Source organism: Lolium perenne, chromosome 4 (genome assembly GCF_019359855.2).
Source record: "Lolium perenne isolate Kyuss_39 chromosome 4, Kyuss_2.0, whole genome shotgun sequence".
In the NCBI taxonomy this organism is placed as follows: domain Eukaryota; kingdom Viridiplantae; phylum Streptophyta; class Magnoliopsida; order Poales; family Poaceae; genus Lolium; species Lolium perenne.
In genome coordinates, this window is record NC_067247.2 from 343,272,143 (window position 1) to 343,290,871 (window position 18,729).

Consider the following 18,729-nt stretch of genomic DNA (forward strand, 5'->3'; position numbering starts at 1 on the left):
CCCTATGTTGGCCCGGATTGGAGGATAGGATCATGGTAAAAGAATCAACAAAATTAGCTTTCGTGTTATGCCGATTGGCCCAAAAGATGGAGAAAAGAAAGAACCGCCTCTCACCCGGCGGCGTGAGTCTCGAGGATTCGAGGGAGTCAGGGTGACGTGTGATTAACTAGCGAAGCTGGGACGGTGTTTGCGGCATAATCGATCGATTGCATTGATGACACACGGGTACAGATGGGGGCTCGTATTCATCGCTCCAAGGCGGGAGCGAGTACGCACCGCCCGCGTGCGTGCTATGTTGGGCCAGCCCAGGTAAAGGGATTCTCTGTACAATTCTCCTTTTCCTATTATTTTCAAAAATAGTTATAGATTTGAAAACTTTGAGATTTGAAAACATTGTAGGTTTTAAAAGGTTTAAATTTGAAAATTGTTCAAAATTGGAAAGTGTTCAAGATTGAAAACTGAAAAATGTTCAAATTTGAGAAATGTTGACAGTTCAAAAATGTTCAGGAAAATCGTCCAAAAAAATTAACATTTATATTTAAAGAAAAAATTGAAAAAGGTTCAAACAAAAAAAACATCACCACTACTAATAAAAGACCCAGAGGGTCTGATCCAACCCATCTTGGCCATCCAACCAGTAAATCCAACGCTCCACAGTCTTTCCGTGTTTGATGGAGCGGACAACCCCACGATCGATTCGTACCTAATTTTTTCCCCTCGCTCGAGAAATCAATCCAGACAAAACCACCCACGATCAGAAAACCACTCATCAAGAAACAACGATCGAACCAACCGTCCAGAAGCGAACTCCCCGGTTGCCGCCGAGGCGCTCCCGCTCGCCCACAGCCGCCCGCTGCCGTCCCACGAGAGCTCTGCCATAGCCTCCACGGGAGGCCGCACTAGACGTCCCTGAACGCGGGAACAGGCTCCCGCCGGCACCCGCGCCCGCTCTGCAGCACTCCTTGCGCCGCCGCTGCCATCCCACAAGAACGCCGCCATAGCATCCATGGGAGGTCGTACTGCACGTCCCTGAACGCGCGGACAGGCTCCTGCGACACCCGCACCTGCTCTGCAGCACTCCCTGCGCCACCCGCTGCTGTCCCACAAGAGTGCCACCATAGCCTCCACGGGATGCCACACTGCACTTCCTTGAACGCGCGGACATGCTCCCTCCGGCACGAGCACCAACCCTGAACGCCTGTCAACGCGGAGACAAGCTCCTGCGGCATGCACACATCTGCACTTTCTTCAAGTTCAGGTTCGACTGCTTCCTGAGCCCCTGCTGCAATGAAACAATTGGACTGAAGTCATTTTCTTTTTCAAACGTGTATGAAAGCAATGACCTTTATTTTTGAAACCAAATCATATTCACTAAGATTTTTGCTAGGGAGCATAACATATACAAAAGAGGTAACCTTTGTTTGTGAAGCCAATCTGCTAAGATTTCTGGCTCAATGGGGAAGAGCTCGAGAACAGATGCCATGTTGCTTTGGAAGATTCAATTTGACCAACGAAATATGAACATTCTTAGATAATGGTTGCCCGGTCACAACCAAGTTGTACAGTGTTCAATTGATCATAAACAAGTATAATTTTTGTCTGATTAAACAACACAACACGCGTTCGATATGCTACCAAATCAGTAGTACATCAAGTTGTTCTTCCTGAACGTGATATGTTTTTGCTGAATTTAGGAAGCGGCACGGCAGAGATTGCAACTCTCAATAGTATAAAACTGAAGTGGGATTGGACGAAGCAAACAACAAAATGATTAGCTGAGTTTGAGATACCTTGAAATAATATTTTGGATATGTGGCCAAGTACACGTATGGTTGCAAATTTAGGTTTGTTGTTTTACTTAATGCATGGTTCTAAACCACAATTCATGTGTATAAACTATGTTTGCTATGCTACTGGGTTTTACAAAGAACCAAAACTATGTTAGTTGTCAAGAACCAAAAAAGAACTATCATAAGAATTAACCATATGCATGAGCAAGTATTCAAAATGTATCAAAACCACGAACCCAAGAACTATTTGTCTAAGCAACATACAGGCCACGAGTTTGAAAATAGAAAAGGCACATGTATTTGACATGGTAACTGCATATTGATATCATATGGTTGGCACTGGAAAATTTCACAATACTCATTTTGTTTGCTTATAAATTAATTTATATAGGGGTTAATGGGGAACAGTCAATACATAAAATTAACAATACATAGGACATCAGGTTATTCTCAGTGATGAACTAAAGCCTGTCATATAAAAAAACATCCAAAATAGACACATTAATTGCATAATTAGGCTTACCACACCAAACTCTACAGGATATGCACCACGATTCTCAAGACGGCTGCCCTAGCATGGAATGATGGAAAGTTATCACTTATCAGTGACACATTTGATAAGTAAAAATGCAATTGAGCCTGTTTACAGAAGTATAAACCAAATAAAAGGCAGCTAACCTGTCTAAGAGGGACACTAAGAGCACCAGTGCTTCAACATACTCGAAAAAACCCACGTCATCTGTACTATTCCAGTGACCACTTCACTCTGGCCTTGCTCAACATAAGCTTTAAACTCTTTATTTATCTGCAGTGAGTACTGAGTACATCATTTCTCAGTTGACTTGATTACATGAACATGAATATGGTTTGCAGAACTGGTGGGCAATAGTTACTACCAAAGCACACATGGAAATAGGCCAAACAAGGGAAATTGGGATAGTGTAGATGAAACTGAACAGTTTTCTGAGTATCAAACCACTGTGAAAGCAAATAACCTTTGACAATACCCCCACTATCCAAGTAGGAAAAAATGTGTTGAGCCCTGTATCTTTCGGCACTACAGTGTACGCACCCAACTTCAACTACAAATAAAGCTTGGTATATGCATATCGTTTAAGATAGTCAGACAAATCCAAATATGACTACATTCGCAAAAAAAAAAATCCAAATATGACTACAAAGCAAGCTTGATATATGTTTATGTGAACATCGTATAAGAGAACCAGACATTGGACTTTGACTTACCACAGTCAATGTCGAGTGTGTTTACCTTAGCTCGAGAGGAGTAGCAGCTAAATCTCAAACTTTCGAACGGGTTTACGTAAAACTAATTCCATCAGAAGAACAAAGAATCACAAACTTTCGAACGGGTTTTTGTAAGGTACATGTAACATTTCAAGTGTTCTTACATCCAAATCCGTAAAATCTAACTTTTTTGAGACCAGGGCGAGAAGAGAGAATGCATGATTCAGTTTGTGAACAAAATACAGTAGCCAAAACACTGAACAGTGAAATTACTTTTAGATAGAATACTATTTGTTACAAATGTAAATGAACAGCTTATAGCATCCTTTTTTGCGACTATTTATTTTTTCAGAACCCTGTCCTCCTCAATATCTCAAATGGAATCTGAATACCAAAATAGAGCTAGAATTTTGAATTCTAAATGAAATCACCTAACTTGCTAGAACTATTGCGGAGACCTGTGAGGTGAGCTAGGCGGCTACTGCTGTTCTCTCTACAATTGTTGCGGCTATGGCACCGAAGGAAATGGTGGAGGGGATACCTGCCCGCTGATGGCCTCCTCCAGCCGCCGATTCAGAGCCCCTTTGCCTCATCCACGGGCGTCGATGTCCCCGCCACGTCGACCTCCAGCATCATCATCGTCCGATCGGATGCCGCCGCGTGAAGAAGAGTGAGGGTTAAGATTACAGAACGACGCAGAGGCATCGAACGCCGGTGGCGGTGGCTGCGGATCCAGTGGAGACGAGGTATGCCCCTCCACCACCAAAAAGTTTACTTTAGTGGAGTTGTCAATGGATTATAAGAAGGAATAAAGCAAGCATGCATGCTTTGGGACAGACCTTGGTTGTATAACCTTAATAGGGAAAAAATATGAGAGAAATCAGACACAAGATCAGCTCAATACATCTGGTGGATTAAATATGGTTACTATGTATCGATATCCATATATCTGGCTCTAGAGAAATTTATAATACTCATTTTGTTTTCCTAGAAATGAAATTATAGGAGATAAGATTTTCTTGCTCTACACAGAAGTAGACATCTTACAAAATGCATTCAAGTAAGTTTTGTAGGATTTCAACATTCTTCATCAGCTGTTTGCACAACTCCATCTTCGATAACTAACAGCACACCATATGCAATTTTTTACGCAAGCATTATTTCATCTACATGATGATTTAGGTGATAACACTTACCTATTGCAAATCCAATCAGAGGCATTATTTCATCTAAATGGTTTGTCCAGAATCGAGATACCAGTCTAATTCTCTCACAGAAAATTCTACAGGCCCATCTAGAAAATTAGCTTGCTTCACACGGATGTGTATTTCTACAAGGCGAAGCAGTAAGTTTTGATTGTAGACTTGTAGTGTACCAAAGTGGGGTCGCGCATAGACGGAGAGAGAGCCAAGAGGGACGGACCTGCGCGTCGTAGACGAAGCCGTGGGTGATGCACTCGCAGGAGAGGAAGCCGGAGAGGACCGTCCATCGGTAGTGAGCCCGGCCAGAGTGATGCCGCCATGGTCAGCGGCGTTGAAGACATCTGATGTGGAAGGGAGCTCATTTGGCGGCGGACGGCGTCGGTGGCGGAGAGGAGGCCGACCCAGATCCACCGAACTCCGGTGGCGGAGGCCACGGCAGAGAATCCCGTGGAGACGATATCCGGTCCTCCACCTGACCACCTCTCTTGGCGCATCCCGCTGGGTGAGCTTGGGTCACCTAGCCCTTCGTGAGAGCCGCGTAGTCTCCAGTCGCATGGAGGAAGCGGAAGGAGGAGGACGCCGTCGAGGCCAGCGGCGGAGAGGCACGGGAGCGGGGTCCGGTCACCGGCGCTGGGGGAGTCACATGAAGTGACCTTGAGATGAGTGAGCTTTTTTCTAGAAGGAGAGGATGAGAGTGAGCTGTGGGGGACTGGGGGTAGGAGGTGACGGGGACAGCGAAGGGCGTGTCAATTTTGGCCTTCGGGTCTGCGTGGCCCGTAGATCCTTTACTTTGCCTGCTATACGAGCTCCAAATAAAAAAAATTATATTCCGTATGAGTTTTAGAAAATTGTTTGGGAATTATTTCATGATTTTAAAGGTTTTTTTTGTCGAAAACTGATTTTCCTATGAAGTATCGGGTTAAACAAAGTTTGAGCCATTATGTTTTATTCATATTTGATACTTCAGTATTTGTTTAAAATCATATATTTATCTAAAAATATTTATTGGAAATATATCAAATTTCGTATCATCAAAAATCCGTAAACATGCAGGTCACAAGTGGTTTGTGGATGTTAAATTTCCTGAAATTCTTCATGGTGGATATTTTATTCGGCACTCTTGAACAGGTATACATATTTCGCTCTGTATGATGATACTTATTTCATGTTATATCTCTATATTTGAAAACTAACTATTACTACTTAATAGCTACATATAACATATATTAGAAGCAAACTAGCAGACAATTTATTGGACTAGGAGTTGAATGATGATAATATCATAAATCGAGACTTGAAAAGTGATGAAACCGACATATATTTCACGGATTGTATGATTGTGGGTGGACAGTCGGTCGATCCCCTGAAAACATCAAAACATTGAACACATCATTAGAACCCGCAACCATTGCTTCTATTACCATCTTCCAATCCAACATATTACATTTTCTTAAACATATACTAATGCTTTATTGTTATTTTAGTAGATGAACCCACTATACACGAGATCTAAGTTGTCGTGAAAATATGTATATTGCACATACGGGCTCCTCACATGGTTGGGCATGAGAGACATCTAAGTGGCTCGGTAAAAAAACTCGCTAAAAGATAAATAATATTTTTTAAATTATTTTATTATTATGAATTATAATACGTGCGTGGCACGTGCACCTTTACTAGTATTTTAAAAACGTTAAGAATCTCCAATAGAAAACAAATAAATAAGAAGAAAAATGACAGAAAAACTAAAGAAAACCACTAGAATCTTCTGGAATGTTCCTAAAACCGGAAAAAAACTGAACCAGGAAAAACGGTCGCCGCCCCCGAGGTCTTTTCCCTCTGGCTTTTCTTCTTTCTGTTTTTTTTTTTTTTTTTTGAAAAAACTGATTTTTTTCCGAATAAAAAAAGCTGATTTTTTTAACTTCGATCAATTTTCTACTTTGAACATTAATGGAGTGGCCCTACTTGGCGATTACGTCCAAACACACTTACTATGAGTTGTGGGTATTTACCTCATGAAAAATAAATACTCACCAAACATTGGTTGTGAAATGATGTTTTATCCCCTTACATATACCAGACTCCATGTTCATCGGACTATAAACAACAAGATTCATGTTCTATCTCGACATTTCATTACATGCATGCTCATTGGATTATATAGCAAGGTTCCTTCTTCACTCTAGTTTACATGTATTTGTGCGCTAACGCTTCAGTTCATATGTTAGTACCACTAGCTTATTACATAAAGGAATTGGTGTTCACGTGAAAAAGATCGTGGTGAGGATGAGGGCAACACCAAAGAGATTTAAAGAAGAAGCGGGAGTGGGAGGCATCGGTAGCAGTGTCATAACCTGAAGAGATAAAAAGAGTACATGGCGGGGTTGTTTCATAACCAAATCTTTACAATTAAGGTGAAACATGCAATGTCATACTTCACACTATTTACATGCTAAATGCCACGGCACATGATTCTACTCCACTCTAGCGCGACTTTTTCCCAAGTTGTAGGCTTTTAAATCTAAGAGCAAGTATAATAAGTCCTAGTCAACTGGCTATAAGGATTAAAATAATATATTCATGCTTAGTTGGAGGAGAGAGGGGAGGAGAGAGAAGAGGAGTGGGCTCTCATGCAAGAGCCAGCTCTACCACGTGCTCCTAGTCACTTTGTGAGAGTGAAATGTGGACCGTTGTTAAAGTAGTACATGATTATAGCTCACTATTATACATGTTGGCTCTATATTAGCTACAAATGACATGGCACATGTCTTATAGCCAGCAGCTGGCTATACTATTAAACTTGCTCTAAACAGATCGATCAGAGCACAAAAATCGGAGCCAAATTTCCGTAATCTTAGCAACAGACTATGACGACCAAAGCAGTGGCGGAGACAGGGGGGACCAGCAGCCCCCCCCCCCCCCCCCCCCTAACACCATTGATTTCTTGCTAAAAAATTATGAACAGTGCAGATTTTGGAAATTTTTCTTTAACCGGCCCCCCTCAACAAGCAAAATTTTACATTTCCGCCTCCGCCACTGGACCAAAGGACCGGCTCTATCCGGAGGGTCACTGCTGGTAACTTCCATTTCCGTAGTTTCTGAAATTGCTCCTTGTCCGTAGCCTCATAGGATGTGGCACTTTCCACAACACCAATAATATCAGTACCGGATGCAACCTACAACCTTGCCACAAAATGCATGCATGCAGCGACTATCTTCGGCATCTATCTACAAAGAAAACTGCATTTCCGATTTCAAGATAGCTACAAATGCATGCATGCAAAGGCTATCATGGTCTGTATCACCTCCGTCGCATCCTGCTTTTTCTACAAAGCGACACGCCCGCAACGGTCGGTCAGATACCAATAATCCAGAGCATCCCGAGGATGTAGGAGCAAATCGACGAGGCGAACTTACGGCCTTGAGCTTGCCGATCTCCTTGCTGGTCTTGTTGAGCTCCTGCCGGATCTTGTCGAGGTCGAACTGCGCAGCGGAGAGGATAATCGTGGGAGTGTCAGGGCTGCGGATCCGGAAAGGGTTGGGTTCTGGGAGACTCTTGCGCCAGGCCTCGTCGAGGACGATGACCTCGTCGACGAGCTCGACGGGCTTGCCGCGGCGGCGCTGCGAGTTGCGGACGAGCTCGGGGTCGCCGCCCCTGTCCGTGCGGAAGAGGTTGATGTCCAGCATCTTGGCGGCGGCGGGGAGGAAGGGGTTCTTCGGAGTGACGATGGAGGGAGCCTTTCTATTCTTTTTTTCGTTTGTTTAACACAAGAGGAAGCGAGGATTTTTATGCAAATGTTGACGGGCGGGCTACGTCTTTTCTTTCAGAGGTACTAGCACAAAACCCGTGCGTTGCTACGATATCATATGAAAATACAAGATATATTTACGTATTGATGTTTTTTTGAAAAATAAGATTTTTACAAAGATGCACTATTTGTTTTAACTATATTTAAGCCCTCTAACATTTTAAAAAGTAAACATGTAAAAATAGATATAAATCATTTTTCACATGTGTCGAATCCACCCCGTTTCCTTTCTCTCTCACTTTTATTTCTAGCTCGCAAAGTTGATCAAACCAGTATAGCACACCCAATTTCATCCCTCCTTTGCTCAAGTTGCTCACCGTTGAGCGCAGTGTCTTATCAATGTCCTCCAATGTTGTCTTTTGTTGACTCGGAGCCAAGTTTAGCCGTTGGGTGAAACCATCCGGATGAAACTGAGAAAACGAGATGTGTCCCCCTCTCTCCCCATGATTTCTCTCTCTTTCTTATTAGAATCCCTGAAGTGCCCAATTTCGGCACCTGGATCGCCGAAGGCATGAAGCGTTTCCTTTTCCATTTGTGCCAAGGAAACGGTTCGAACCGTACTTATTTACTTAAACTGTGACAAAGGCTATAATGTCGATTGAAAATATGAGTACAATGAAAAAATGGAAATGGGGAGAAGACCTCCCCTCCTTAATGTTAGGGACTATAACAAATAATACACTTGCACATAAATAAATTAATAATCAATTCAAATTTTCCAAATAATTCCATTTTCTAGCTTTGGAGCAAAGATTTAAATTTACCAAATATATATAATATAATTGGGACATTACAAATTGACAAGAATCAACAAATTTGAAAACAACATCAGCTACCAGCAAACAAGATGAGCAGCGCACATCCTAGCAGCAAAACACATTAGCTAGCTAGCAAATTACAGAGACCAAATCAGTAGCCCGACTGAGCAGCGCGCACACACAACATGGCCGCGGCCAAAACCAGCAGCCCGAGTGCGTGGATTCGGCCGGCACAGGCGGATGCCGCCCGGAAGCAGCCGGCGCGGCGCGTCCGTGCAGTCGATGTGCAGGCCGGCCGGGCGGGACCACACGCGCGTCGGACAACGGTCCTGGGAGATAAACGGGCTCGTCTCGGACGCGTGCCGGGTTGTGCTCGCAGGCCACTGGGCTGCTCGTTCCCGTCGCCGACATGGAGATCGTGTGCTGCGGCAGGAGAAGAAGCCTGGAGGCAATGCCTGCGCTTCTCCTCGGCGTGGTGTTCTCCTTGTGATATGTTCTTTCCCCGGTCCCAATCTCTCCCCATCTCCTTTCCAAAATCAACCACGCCATATCCAAAAGAAAAAGTCAACCAGGCCACATCCGACGAGCCTTCTCCAGGAACCTGAACAAGGGCTTCTCCAGGAGATCTCGCCGTGGAGGGCGCAGCACCAACGCATCGGCTACGGAGATCTAGGGGTGCTGCCTCAGCCTGCCTTGCTCGCCGGAGAAGGAGAGCGAGGCATCGCGGGCGCTGCACCAGAGCGATTTTGGAGGGCAGAGGATGGGGTACAGCTATGTGGCTCCCTGCTCACCGCGAGCGAGGCGTCGCCGGCCCTGCACCAGGAGCGATTTACGAGCATAGAGCCAGCGGCCGTGGACGGCATCAAGAATTTCGCTAGCGGCGGCTGCTCCACGAATTTGGCGTCGCTCCGGCAGGGGTAAAGGGGCTGGGGTGACCACCAAGAACGCCGCAGCGCGGGATTGAGCGATTTTGGTGAGCGGAGAGGCCCTCTCCGATGGAGCTGCGGCGGCGGTCTTGCCTCCTGCCTCAAAGCTTTGCTATCGACTGGGACAGTGCTGGCTTTTAGCGATGAGGATGAGCTCGAGAAAGAGGAACGAGCACGAAGCGAGAGGTGCTTTTCATTATTTATTTATTTTGTTTGACCGATGCTTTTTCGTTCGTTGGGCTTGCGCAGCGGGCGACAAACAAACGAAACGTTATGTTATTCACTTGACGGTGGCAGACGATGTAATTTCAATGAAAACCAGGGGTAATTTCTGACGGACGACGGAAACCCTTTTTGCTTTATTATTAGGTATAGATTAGCACTCTAGGTACAGCAACTTGTTTAAGAGGAGCAAATTCATACAACAACTTGCAAAAGTAAATGCTGCAGTACACAAACTTGCATTGATGGAGCAAACAGATACAAAAGCAATCAGAATACGACATGTGGCACTGAAAATTTTGCAAAAAGATCCATGTATTTTTTTATTATAAACTTGAGACAATGAGCTATATAAAAGGTAAGAGCATCTCTAACAGAAACCGAAAAAGTGCAAACCGAAAAAGTGGTTTTCAGTCTTCCGAAAACGATAGTTCGTTCAAAATTGGCAGTGGCGCAGATTAGAAACCGAAAAAGTGGAACTGAAAAGCGGAATTTGAAATGGCGCGGGTAAATTATGCGGTGATCATAGTTCAACATCAAATTGATGCCCCGATTGACATACACTGTTCATAAAATTAAAGCTACGTTACTGGTACACCGGCGAGCGCTAGTTAGCTAAAGCAAAATGCGGCCACTATATTGACCTACGCTTGCGGCGATGTCGGTGGTGGCGGAGCGGTTCGTCGGCAGAGGGCGCAGACGCTGTCGTCGACGAGCTTCACTTGTCGTCGGCGTCAAGCTCGACTATTTCGAGCTTGACGCGGGCCTCCCGGCGGGCCGCCTCATATTCACGGACGAGGCGGACGGCTTCTGCCTCCTCCCGGCGGAAGAGCGCGCGAGCCTCCGCCTCGCTGATGGCCTTGGTCTGCGCGAGGACGGCGTCCTCCTCGTTGCTGCCGTGGACATAGTCCCCGGCGGAGAAGGTGGGCGACCGCGCGAGGATGAGATCCTCGTCGTCGCTGCTGTCCGCGACGGGGAGCCGCGGTGCGCGGCTTGACTGGCCGGAGGACGAGCCCTCACTGGCGTTCCCGTACCTGGCGAGCTTCCCTGGGGGCGTGAGCCTCCAGTTCGTCCACCGGCGGGCGCTGCGCTTGCGCGCGCCCTCCGACTGGTTCCATTTCCGCCGCTCCGCGTCCGTGCGGAAGACGGGCGGGCGTGGCGGTGAGTCGTCGCCGCCCAATCCGGCGGCACGGCCTTGGGAGCCTCCACGGGACGACATCGCGTGGCGGCGGGCTTTCGATAGGTGGCTGGGGCGAGCAGGATTTCTCGCCGAAAATGGTCAGGGGCGGCGGCGGAGGGAGAGGAACGGCGGAGGGGAGTAGGGTTTGCGACCCGAACTCCCCTCCGCGAACCCTTTTAATAGGGGCCGTTCGGGGATCGATTCGGGCCCCTGAACTTATTTTACGGGCCGGCCCATCTTTTCGGTCGCTGATCTGCGACACATTCGGCCCGAACCCATAAATCCGCCGGAAAAATTCGGTTCCGGCGGGATTTACGGGTTCTGTTAGAGATGCTCTAATGTCCATAAAATGGTATCAAGTGGTCCGTGGTGTAGCGGCATGCAGTATGTTTGCTGTTTTGTTTCGGCTTGGGTTCGAATCCTCATTTCTTCCATATAGTTTTAATTATTTGGTCAACCAACTGACAGGTGGGGCTTGCTTGTAAGGCATCTCATTGTCTCAGGTTCAGAATAAAAAACATATATGAGTCTTTTTGCAAAATGTTCAATGCCACATGTCATCTTCTGATTGGTTTTGTACCTATTTGCTCCCTTAATGTAAGTTTGTGGACCGCAACATTCACTTTTGTAAGTTGTTGTATGAATTTGCTCCTCCTAGACAAGTTATTATACCTGGGGTGCTAATACCTCTTTCTTTCACGAGGGAAACGGGAGGCCCAAGTAAGTGATGAAATGCGTCCGGTTTATAGAATGGTTTTTCGTGGTCTTTTCCCTCTGGTTCTTTTTTCTGTTTTCATAATTTATTGAAAAATCTGAATAATGTTTGAACTATTTTCAACTTTGAACCATTTTCAGATTTGAACCATTTTTTATACTTTACATTTAAACAATTATCATTCGCCATGCGATCCAAATTCATTGACTTAACTTTGCCTAGATACAGGACACGTTTATTGACTAATACATCTGTATCTAGACAAAACTAAGTTAATTAATATGAATCGAAAGAAGTATCTATATATTTTTTAATATGAATAATGTTTTTTCTTAAAACATTAACTTTTCCAATTATGAGTTTTATTAAATCTGAAAGTATTCAAATCTAGAATTTTTCTCAAAAAAATAAAATTAGAAATAAAATACTCTCTGTGATCCATAATAAATTTTGGTACTTTATTTTTATTTTAAATTTTAACTAAATTAAACTGAGACCCGACATCTATTATGGATCAGAGGTAGCAAAAGAAAAAGAAAAAAATTACAAAAGGTGGCCGGAGCTAGCTTCGCTCCCACGTGGGAGCGGTGAATAGGGAATCTGGTGCCGCAAACCAGATGGACAGTGCATTGGGAGTGCCCCTACTTGGCAACACCTACTATGAGTTGTGGGTATTTACCTCATGAAAAGTAAATGCTCACCAAATATTGGTTGTGAATGATGTTTTCTCCCCTTACATATGCCAGAACTCCATGTTCACCAGACTATAAAGTTACATGTTCCATCCCGACATTTCATTCCATGCATGTTCATTGGATTATATAGCAAGGTTCTTCTTTCGCTCCAGTTTATATGTACTCGTGTGTTAACGCTTCAGTGCATGTGTTAGTACCACTAGCTTATTACATACATGAACTAGTGTTCACATGAAGTCATGAACAAAGATCGTGGTGAGGATGGGGGCAACACCAGAGAACTTTAAAGAAAAAGTGGGAGTAGGAAGCATCGGGAGCAGTGTCATAACCTCCAAATATGATGAGAGTACATGTAAGGATTGTTTCGTAACCAGGGTTGTTTCCTAACCAAATCCAGTTTAATGAGAGGGGAATTTATTTGCTTTTGAACGATGATTGTTTCACTCCCTCCGGTCCGGTATTCTAGGCTTATTAGAAATAGCACCGCGACCAAGGTGTAAAACTATTGCCTAAGTTGAGTCTTGTTTTCCCGTATGACTCCACCAATCAGCATGCCATTTTGATTTCTTCCATTAAGTATAGCTATTAAGGTGGGCAAGTGAACCATCATTTTAGCCCACCTCATGCAAAGAAACCGGTTTCACACAACCTAAGAAAAAGGAGAGAGAAGCATGCGGTGTGGCTAGGAGTAAATCTGGGAGGCAATTAATGAAGGAATTAAATGAAGTTGACCTTATTCCTCAGATGTTTTGAAACAAATATTTTTTCACAAGGAGCCCAGAATAAAGAACCGGAGGGAGTGGTACTATAAACTTTTAGCATTGATGTTGCCCGCTAGTTGTACAACTGTGGTGGTCAGCTCATTTTGTGTCGTACCCGGCCGTGTTACGTTATTCGGCTTGTACGAGTAGATAGAGCATCCACAGGATCAGCTACCTCTTTGTTTGTCTTTTCTTAGTTCACAAGAAAACATAAGTCGTGTAAGAAGAACATGTAGCAAAGTACATAATCCGGACCATCTCCCTTTCTACTTTTCCCTCAAGAAATAGACACCGGATATTTGCATATTTTCACCAACGAGTGCTTCACTTGTAGGCCTCTTCAAAGCTTTTCGTCATGCTTTATACTAAATAAACCGAATAATCCGGTACGAAGTGAGAGAAGCAACACATACAAGCATGTCAAGAAGTAAGAGTGGAAGGCGAGAACCACCAACTCAACACCGAACATGAAAACAAGGAGACACCACACCTAACCAGGGCCGAGCCGGCAAAATCCAGGTCCCCATGCGAAACACTAAAATGGGCATACTTCACTAGAAAAATTGAACAAGGGGAAATGATAAGATTGAAGAGTGTAAAGGATAAGGCGGAGCATGTTCCTATCAGTTGAGTTGAATTTAGACAGGTGATGAATCGGGATGTCGAACTCACCTCGTCCCTGCTCGCGTCATCCTAGTTCGGTTTTCGACTGAATTGTTGCACTACGTGTCTACGATCAATCCTTCCTAGTGCCCCTATGTTGACCGGGATTGGAGGATAGGATCACAGTAAAAGAATCAACAAAATTGCCAAGTGCAGCACGGCTAAGCAGGGAAATCGGCCCGCTCGTACCCAGATGGGCCCTAAAGGCCTAGATCTAGGCCAGGCAGGCACCGCCCCGAGCCACCGCGTCGTCTTGCGGCCAAGGAGCCATGCCATCTCCTCTTCGCCACCCGTTGCCGCGCCGCCTGGAAGGATGCGCCTCCGCCGAAACCCCGCCGACCTGGGAGCACCGCCACCTATCGAGGAGACCCAGCGTCTCCCCTCCACGTGCACAGGGAAGGGTAGTTCCGCGTCTTCGGCACTGCACGGGCTTTTCCCGGCGACCTGCATCGACAGCGACGGTGGAGAGGGGCAGGGGAGGCGGCCTGCGTGGCCTGCACCGACGGCGGTGACAAGGTGGGCTGGGGGGAGGCTGCTGCTCGGGGGCTAAGGTTTGTCGCCCTCCTATCACCCGCGAGGAGCGACACAGGGGACTTGGTGGAGGATTGCATAGATTTTTTACTTGGGACGTCAGCTCGAAGCAACTAGAGTGGGCGAGCGAGTGTAGAATTTGCTCGAAACGATACATAGGGGAATCCCGGAGTGGTGACCCATGGATTGTGCATTGAGAATTTGGGACTGGCCCTACCTGGACATTACATCCAAACACACCTACTATGAGTTGTGGGTATTTACCTCATAAAAAATAAATATTCACAAAATATTGGTTGTGAAATGATGATTTCTCCCATTACATATACCAGACGGCATGTTCAGCAGATTAGAATCAAACAATAAGGGTGTGTGCATGGATCTTGGCTCGCACCGGTGATAACCCACAAGTATAGGGGATCGCAACAGTCTTCGAGGGAAGTAAAACCCAAATTTATTGATTCGACACAAGGGGAGACAAAGAATACTTATAAGCCTTAACAACTGAGTTGTCAATTCAGCTGCACCTGAAAAAGCACTAGTAACAGGGGTGATGTGAAAGCAGCAGTAATATGAGAGCAATAGTAACAGTAACACAGCAGCAGTAGCAGTTAGCAGTAACACAGAGGCAATGGCACCAGAAAATAGTTGATACTACTTCTAATGGCATATAGGACCGAGTGAGTATTAGATGATGAAAGATGGACCGGGGTTCCCAGCTATCTACACTAGCGGTAACTCTCCAATAACAAGTGTTGGGTGAACAAATTACAGTTGGGCAATTGACATAACTATTATAGCATTAAGACAGAACATCAAGTTTATTAATCATGTAGGCATGTTTTCCATATATAGTCATACGTGCTCGCAATGAGAAACTTGCATAACATCTTTTGTCCTACCAGCCGGTGGCAGCCGGGCCTCTAGGGAAACTACTGGTAATTAAGGTACTCCTTTTAATAGAGCACCGGAGCAAAGCATTAACACTTGGTGAAAACATGTGATCCTCATATCTAAGCCATCCCCTCCAGTTATCCCAGTTGCTGTCACTCTGGGGCCTCGGTGACAAGGGATTAACTTATCAATGCCTACAGGTTGTAGACTAGGGTTTTAGTCGGAAGTAGAGGGCAAGTAGATCTCGAAGGTTTCAGCCGAAAAGTGCTCGACGATATGAAAACTAGGGTTTGTGAGACAATGAATCGATGCTTTCTTTGTCCCTCGACTCCCCCTTATATAGGAGGCGGAGCCGAGGGATTCGTAACACACGTTACAGAGTCCGGGAGGGTTTCCAACTCATTCCGCAACATTACAAGTATTACTTCCTAATACAACTCTAGTTTTCCTTAACAGTAATTTGAGCTTCCGATTCTTCTTATCCTTCGAGTCGTGGGCCTTCAGTAAACCCCGGGTACCATCTTCGGCAGGCCCATTGGGGATGCCTATGTCAGTAGCCCCCGAGATTTTGCTTGAATCGCAGAGTCAGGGAAAATCTCCAACTTTATATTCATTCAATAGCTCTGAACTTTACCACATATCTTTGGATACGAAATTATATATTGTACAAGGATAATGGTAGTTGGGGCTAGTTCATCTGACGGATCAGGTACTAGTTAACTGCTCTAGTGGCAATCCGCAAAAACCTACTTCAAGATCACGTCCCTGGACATGATCTCGGGATACTGGTGTAAACTTCGACAGGTGCCGCTTAAGGTCTTACCATTCTGTCGAGTCCCAGGATTTTTCTTCGTATCTGTTGATACGGAAAAAAGTAGCAAACCGACGTCAGAGACGGCACCACGCCTGTTGGGGGGATGACCCCCGGTATGCCAAAGGCATGCCAAACCGGATGGTTTGAGCCATCAAGATACCGGTTTAATGTTTATACCGGAGCACAAAGATAAGTGCTTGGCTAAGTAAAGTCAGGCCGGTATCCCCAAGAGGGGTATACCGGAACCGGATGAAGAAGACACCGGGCTACCGGTAAGAAGAGCATGTCGGCAAGACTGGTCAAAGATTCTCTTCAGAGCTAGAGGACAAGGATGAGCTAAGCAAAGTAGCTTTAAACGAAGCCCTGACGCCAAAGAGGAAGATGACGCTGAAAGAAGCCGGAGGACGTCAGCTTCCCTGATTAAAGAAGACCCCGGCGTCATCTATGATTAAAGTAGCTTTGTAAAGTAGTTTGTCCAGTCAAAGATGCCGTTAGGGTTTCTTGCTCTGTAAGCCACCCTCTCCCCTATATAAGGAGAGGGGGCATAGCCCTTTGCGGGCACGGAAGGCTAGAGGCTAGATGGTCGATCTCTAGATGAACCTTGTAACCAGAAACCTGTATCCTATTGAGATCAATGAAGATAGTGATCTAGAGCAGAGTTCTTCCTTGTGTGTTTCTTCTTGTATCACTGCCTTTGGCTGAGTTCTTGAGGAAAGCATCCGGAAGTTTATCCCATCTAATCACAAACCCTCCCCCGAATCCTCTAGCGTCCATTCGGCCCCAACTTAAGCCATCCCATGGCATCTGCTCGTTCACCACGACGACAGTTGGCGCCCACCGTGGGGCATGAAGTGGCGCTTGCTGGAGTTCACATTCGGGCGGGCATCCTCGACGTCGCCGGCCAGCGTACGGTGTCCGTGCTGGTGCAGCGCATCTACGCCATGGACTTCATCAACGACAACGCAGGCTGCTTCGCCAACGGCGGCATCTTCCCCAAGAACGGCTGCATCATCGAGTTCGGAAGCCACCGCGTCTAATTCGGCACTGTCCCTGTGCGCCAGCGCCCCTCGCCGGTGCTGGTGGCGCCGGATCCGCCAAGGTGGCTACATGCTGGCCGCGCACCCGGCAGCGTGGAGGTGATGATGGCTGGCGTGGTCGGCACCGGCAAAGAAGCTGTGGAAGAAGGTGCTAGGTGTGCGGCTTCAACCCGTGCAGCCAAGCCACCGCTGGAGCGCGACGCAGGCGCTGCGGGAGCATCGTCCGCGCTACCGGAGACACCGCTCCAAGCGGCGATGAGCGTCCTCGCCACGCCCATCGCGCAGAACATCGACCCGACAGCGGCTCAGGCGGAGCTGGAGGCGCAGTGCCAGAAGCTGCTCGAGAACGGCAAGGACGTCGTCAGGGCGCAGCGCGAGCTGAACCTAACCATACGTGAGTATAACGCTGCCCATGGCTTTGCTTCTGTTAGCGCTCATGCTGCTAGGATACCGGAGAGCCGGCTTAAGGCTCGCAATCTAGATCAGGATTTGCGTAAGGAGATTCATGCCGGCAAAAGTGTTTCTGCATCTGTGAGCATCGTAGAGAAACCAAAGTATAGTAGCCTGGATAAAACTATAAAAGCTGCTAAGGCTGCGGTAGAGCTGTGTGAATCGCTTTCCGGGGACGCTCTGGCAAACCAACAAGAGCGTGTCCGGGAGTTGCTTGAAACTATCGAGCAGCAAAACGCTGAGCAGCTTGCTAAGCTGAACAAGGCTGTGGCTTCAAAATCCACGCGTTCAACGAAGAATGCCGGTAGCAAGTCCCATGGACAGGCCTCATCCCCCCATCCGGACAGAAGAAGAGAAAAAGAGATGAATGCGCAGCAGATGGCTGTGTATGATCCGGTACTTGCCGGAAAACAACAAGCCGGGCAACACGATGCCGGTAGAAAAAGCCAAGGGGCAGACAGAGGCTACGCCAAAGGAGGCTATGCCGGAAACAATCATGCCGGTAGACACGAAACCGGGCAAAATTATCGAGCTGCAAGGGCAGCGTATGATGAGGAGGAGATGGATCCCCCAAGGTACCGGCAGGCAAGGGCCGCGGTACCGGAGCATGATGACGAGGTCGATTCAACAAGACCGGCAGCATACCGGAACCCATTGGGAGAACGCCTGGGAGAAAGATACCTGCCAGAACGGGATGCGAGGCACCGTCTGGATAGAGTATATTTGTCGGAAATGATCGAGGCAGAAGGTCCTCCGGGCCCAAAGTGTTTTGGTCCAAGGATCATGAAAGAGGGGCCACCGGTTCGCAACTTCCAGTTGCCCCGTGACACAAAAACGTACGATGGCACCACTAAGCCGGAAGACTGGCTCGCGGATTACGTGACCGCGGTATACGTCGCTGGGGGCGGAGGAACCGCAGCTGGAGGAGGAAACCGGCGTTGGGCCGTGAGAATCATACCATCATTCTTGGTGGGACCGGCAAGAATCTGGTTGAACAACTTGCCGGCAGGAAGCATAAACGGTTGGTTGGACTTTGA

The 18,729-nt window shown here is 46.5% G+C and overlaps 1 protein-coding gene and 1 long non-coding RNA gene across 2 annotated transcripts; both read right to left on the minus strand.

Moving 5' to 3' along the window:
* Positions 1–509: 509 nt before the first annotated feature.
* Positions 510–4,919, minus strand: LOC127297132 (uncharacterized). The gene is made up of 4 exons (XR_007848891.2): positions 3,577–4,919; positions 2,469–2,595; positions 2,314–2,356; positions 510–1,282 (listed from the first exon to the last, which is right to left on the minus strand). It is a non-coding gene; the product is annotated as an uncharacterized lncRNA (long non-coding RNA).
* A 2,581-nt stretch (positions 4,920–7,500) lies between these two features.
* LOC127307328 (serine--tRNA ligase, cytoplasmic-like) lies at positions 7,501–7,925 on the minus strand. The gene is made up of 3 exons (XM_071818272.1): positions 7,792–7,925; positions 7,655–7,725; positions 7,501–7,563 (listed from the first exon to the last, which is right to left on the minus strand). Exons 1-3 carry the CDS (start codon positions 7,922–7,924, stop codon positions 7,501–7,503), a joined length of 267 nt encoding a protein of 88 aa, XP_071674373.1. The 5' UTR covers position 7,925.
* Positions 7,926–18,729: the final 10,804 nt, after the last annotated feature.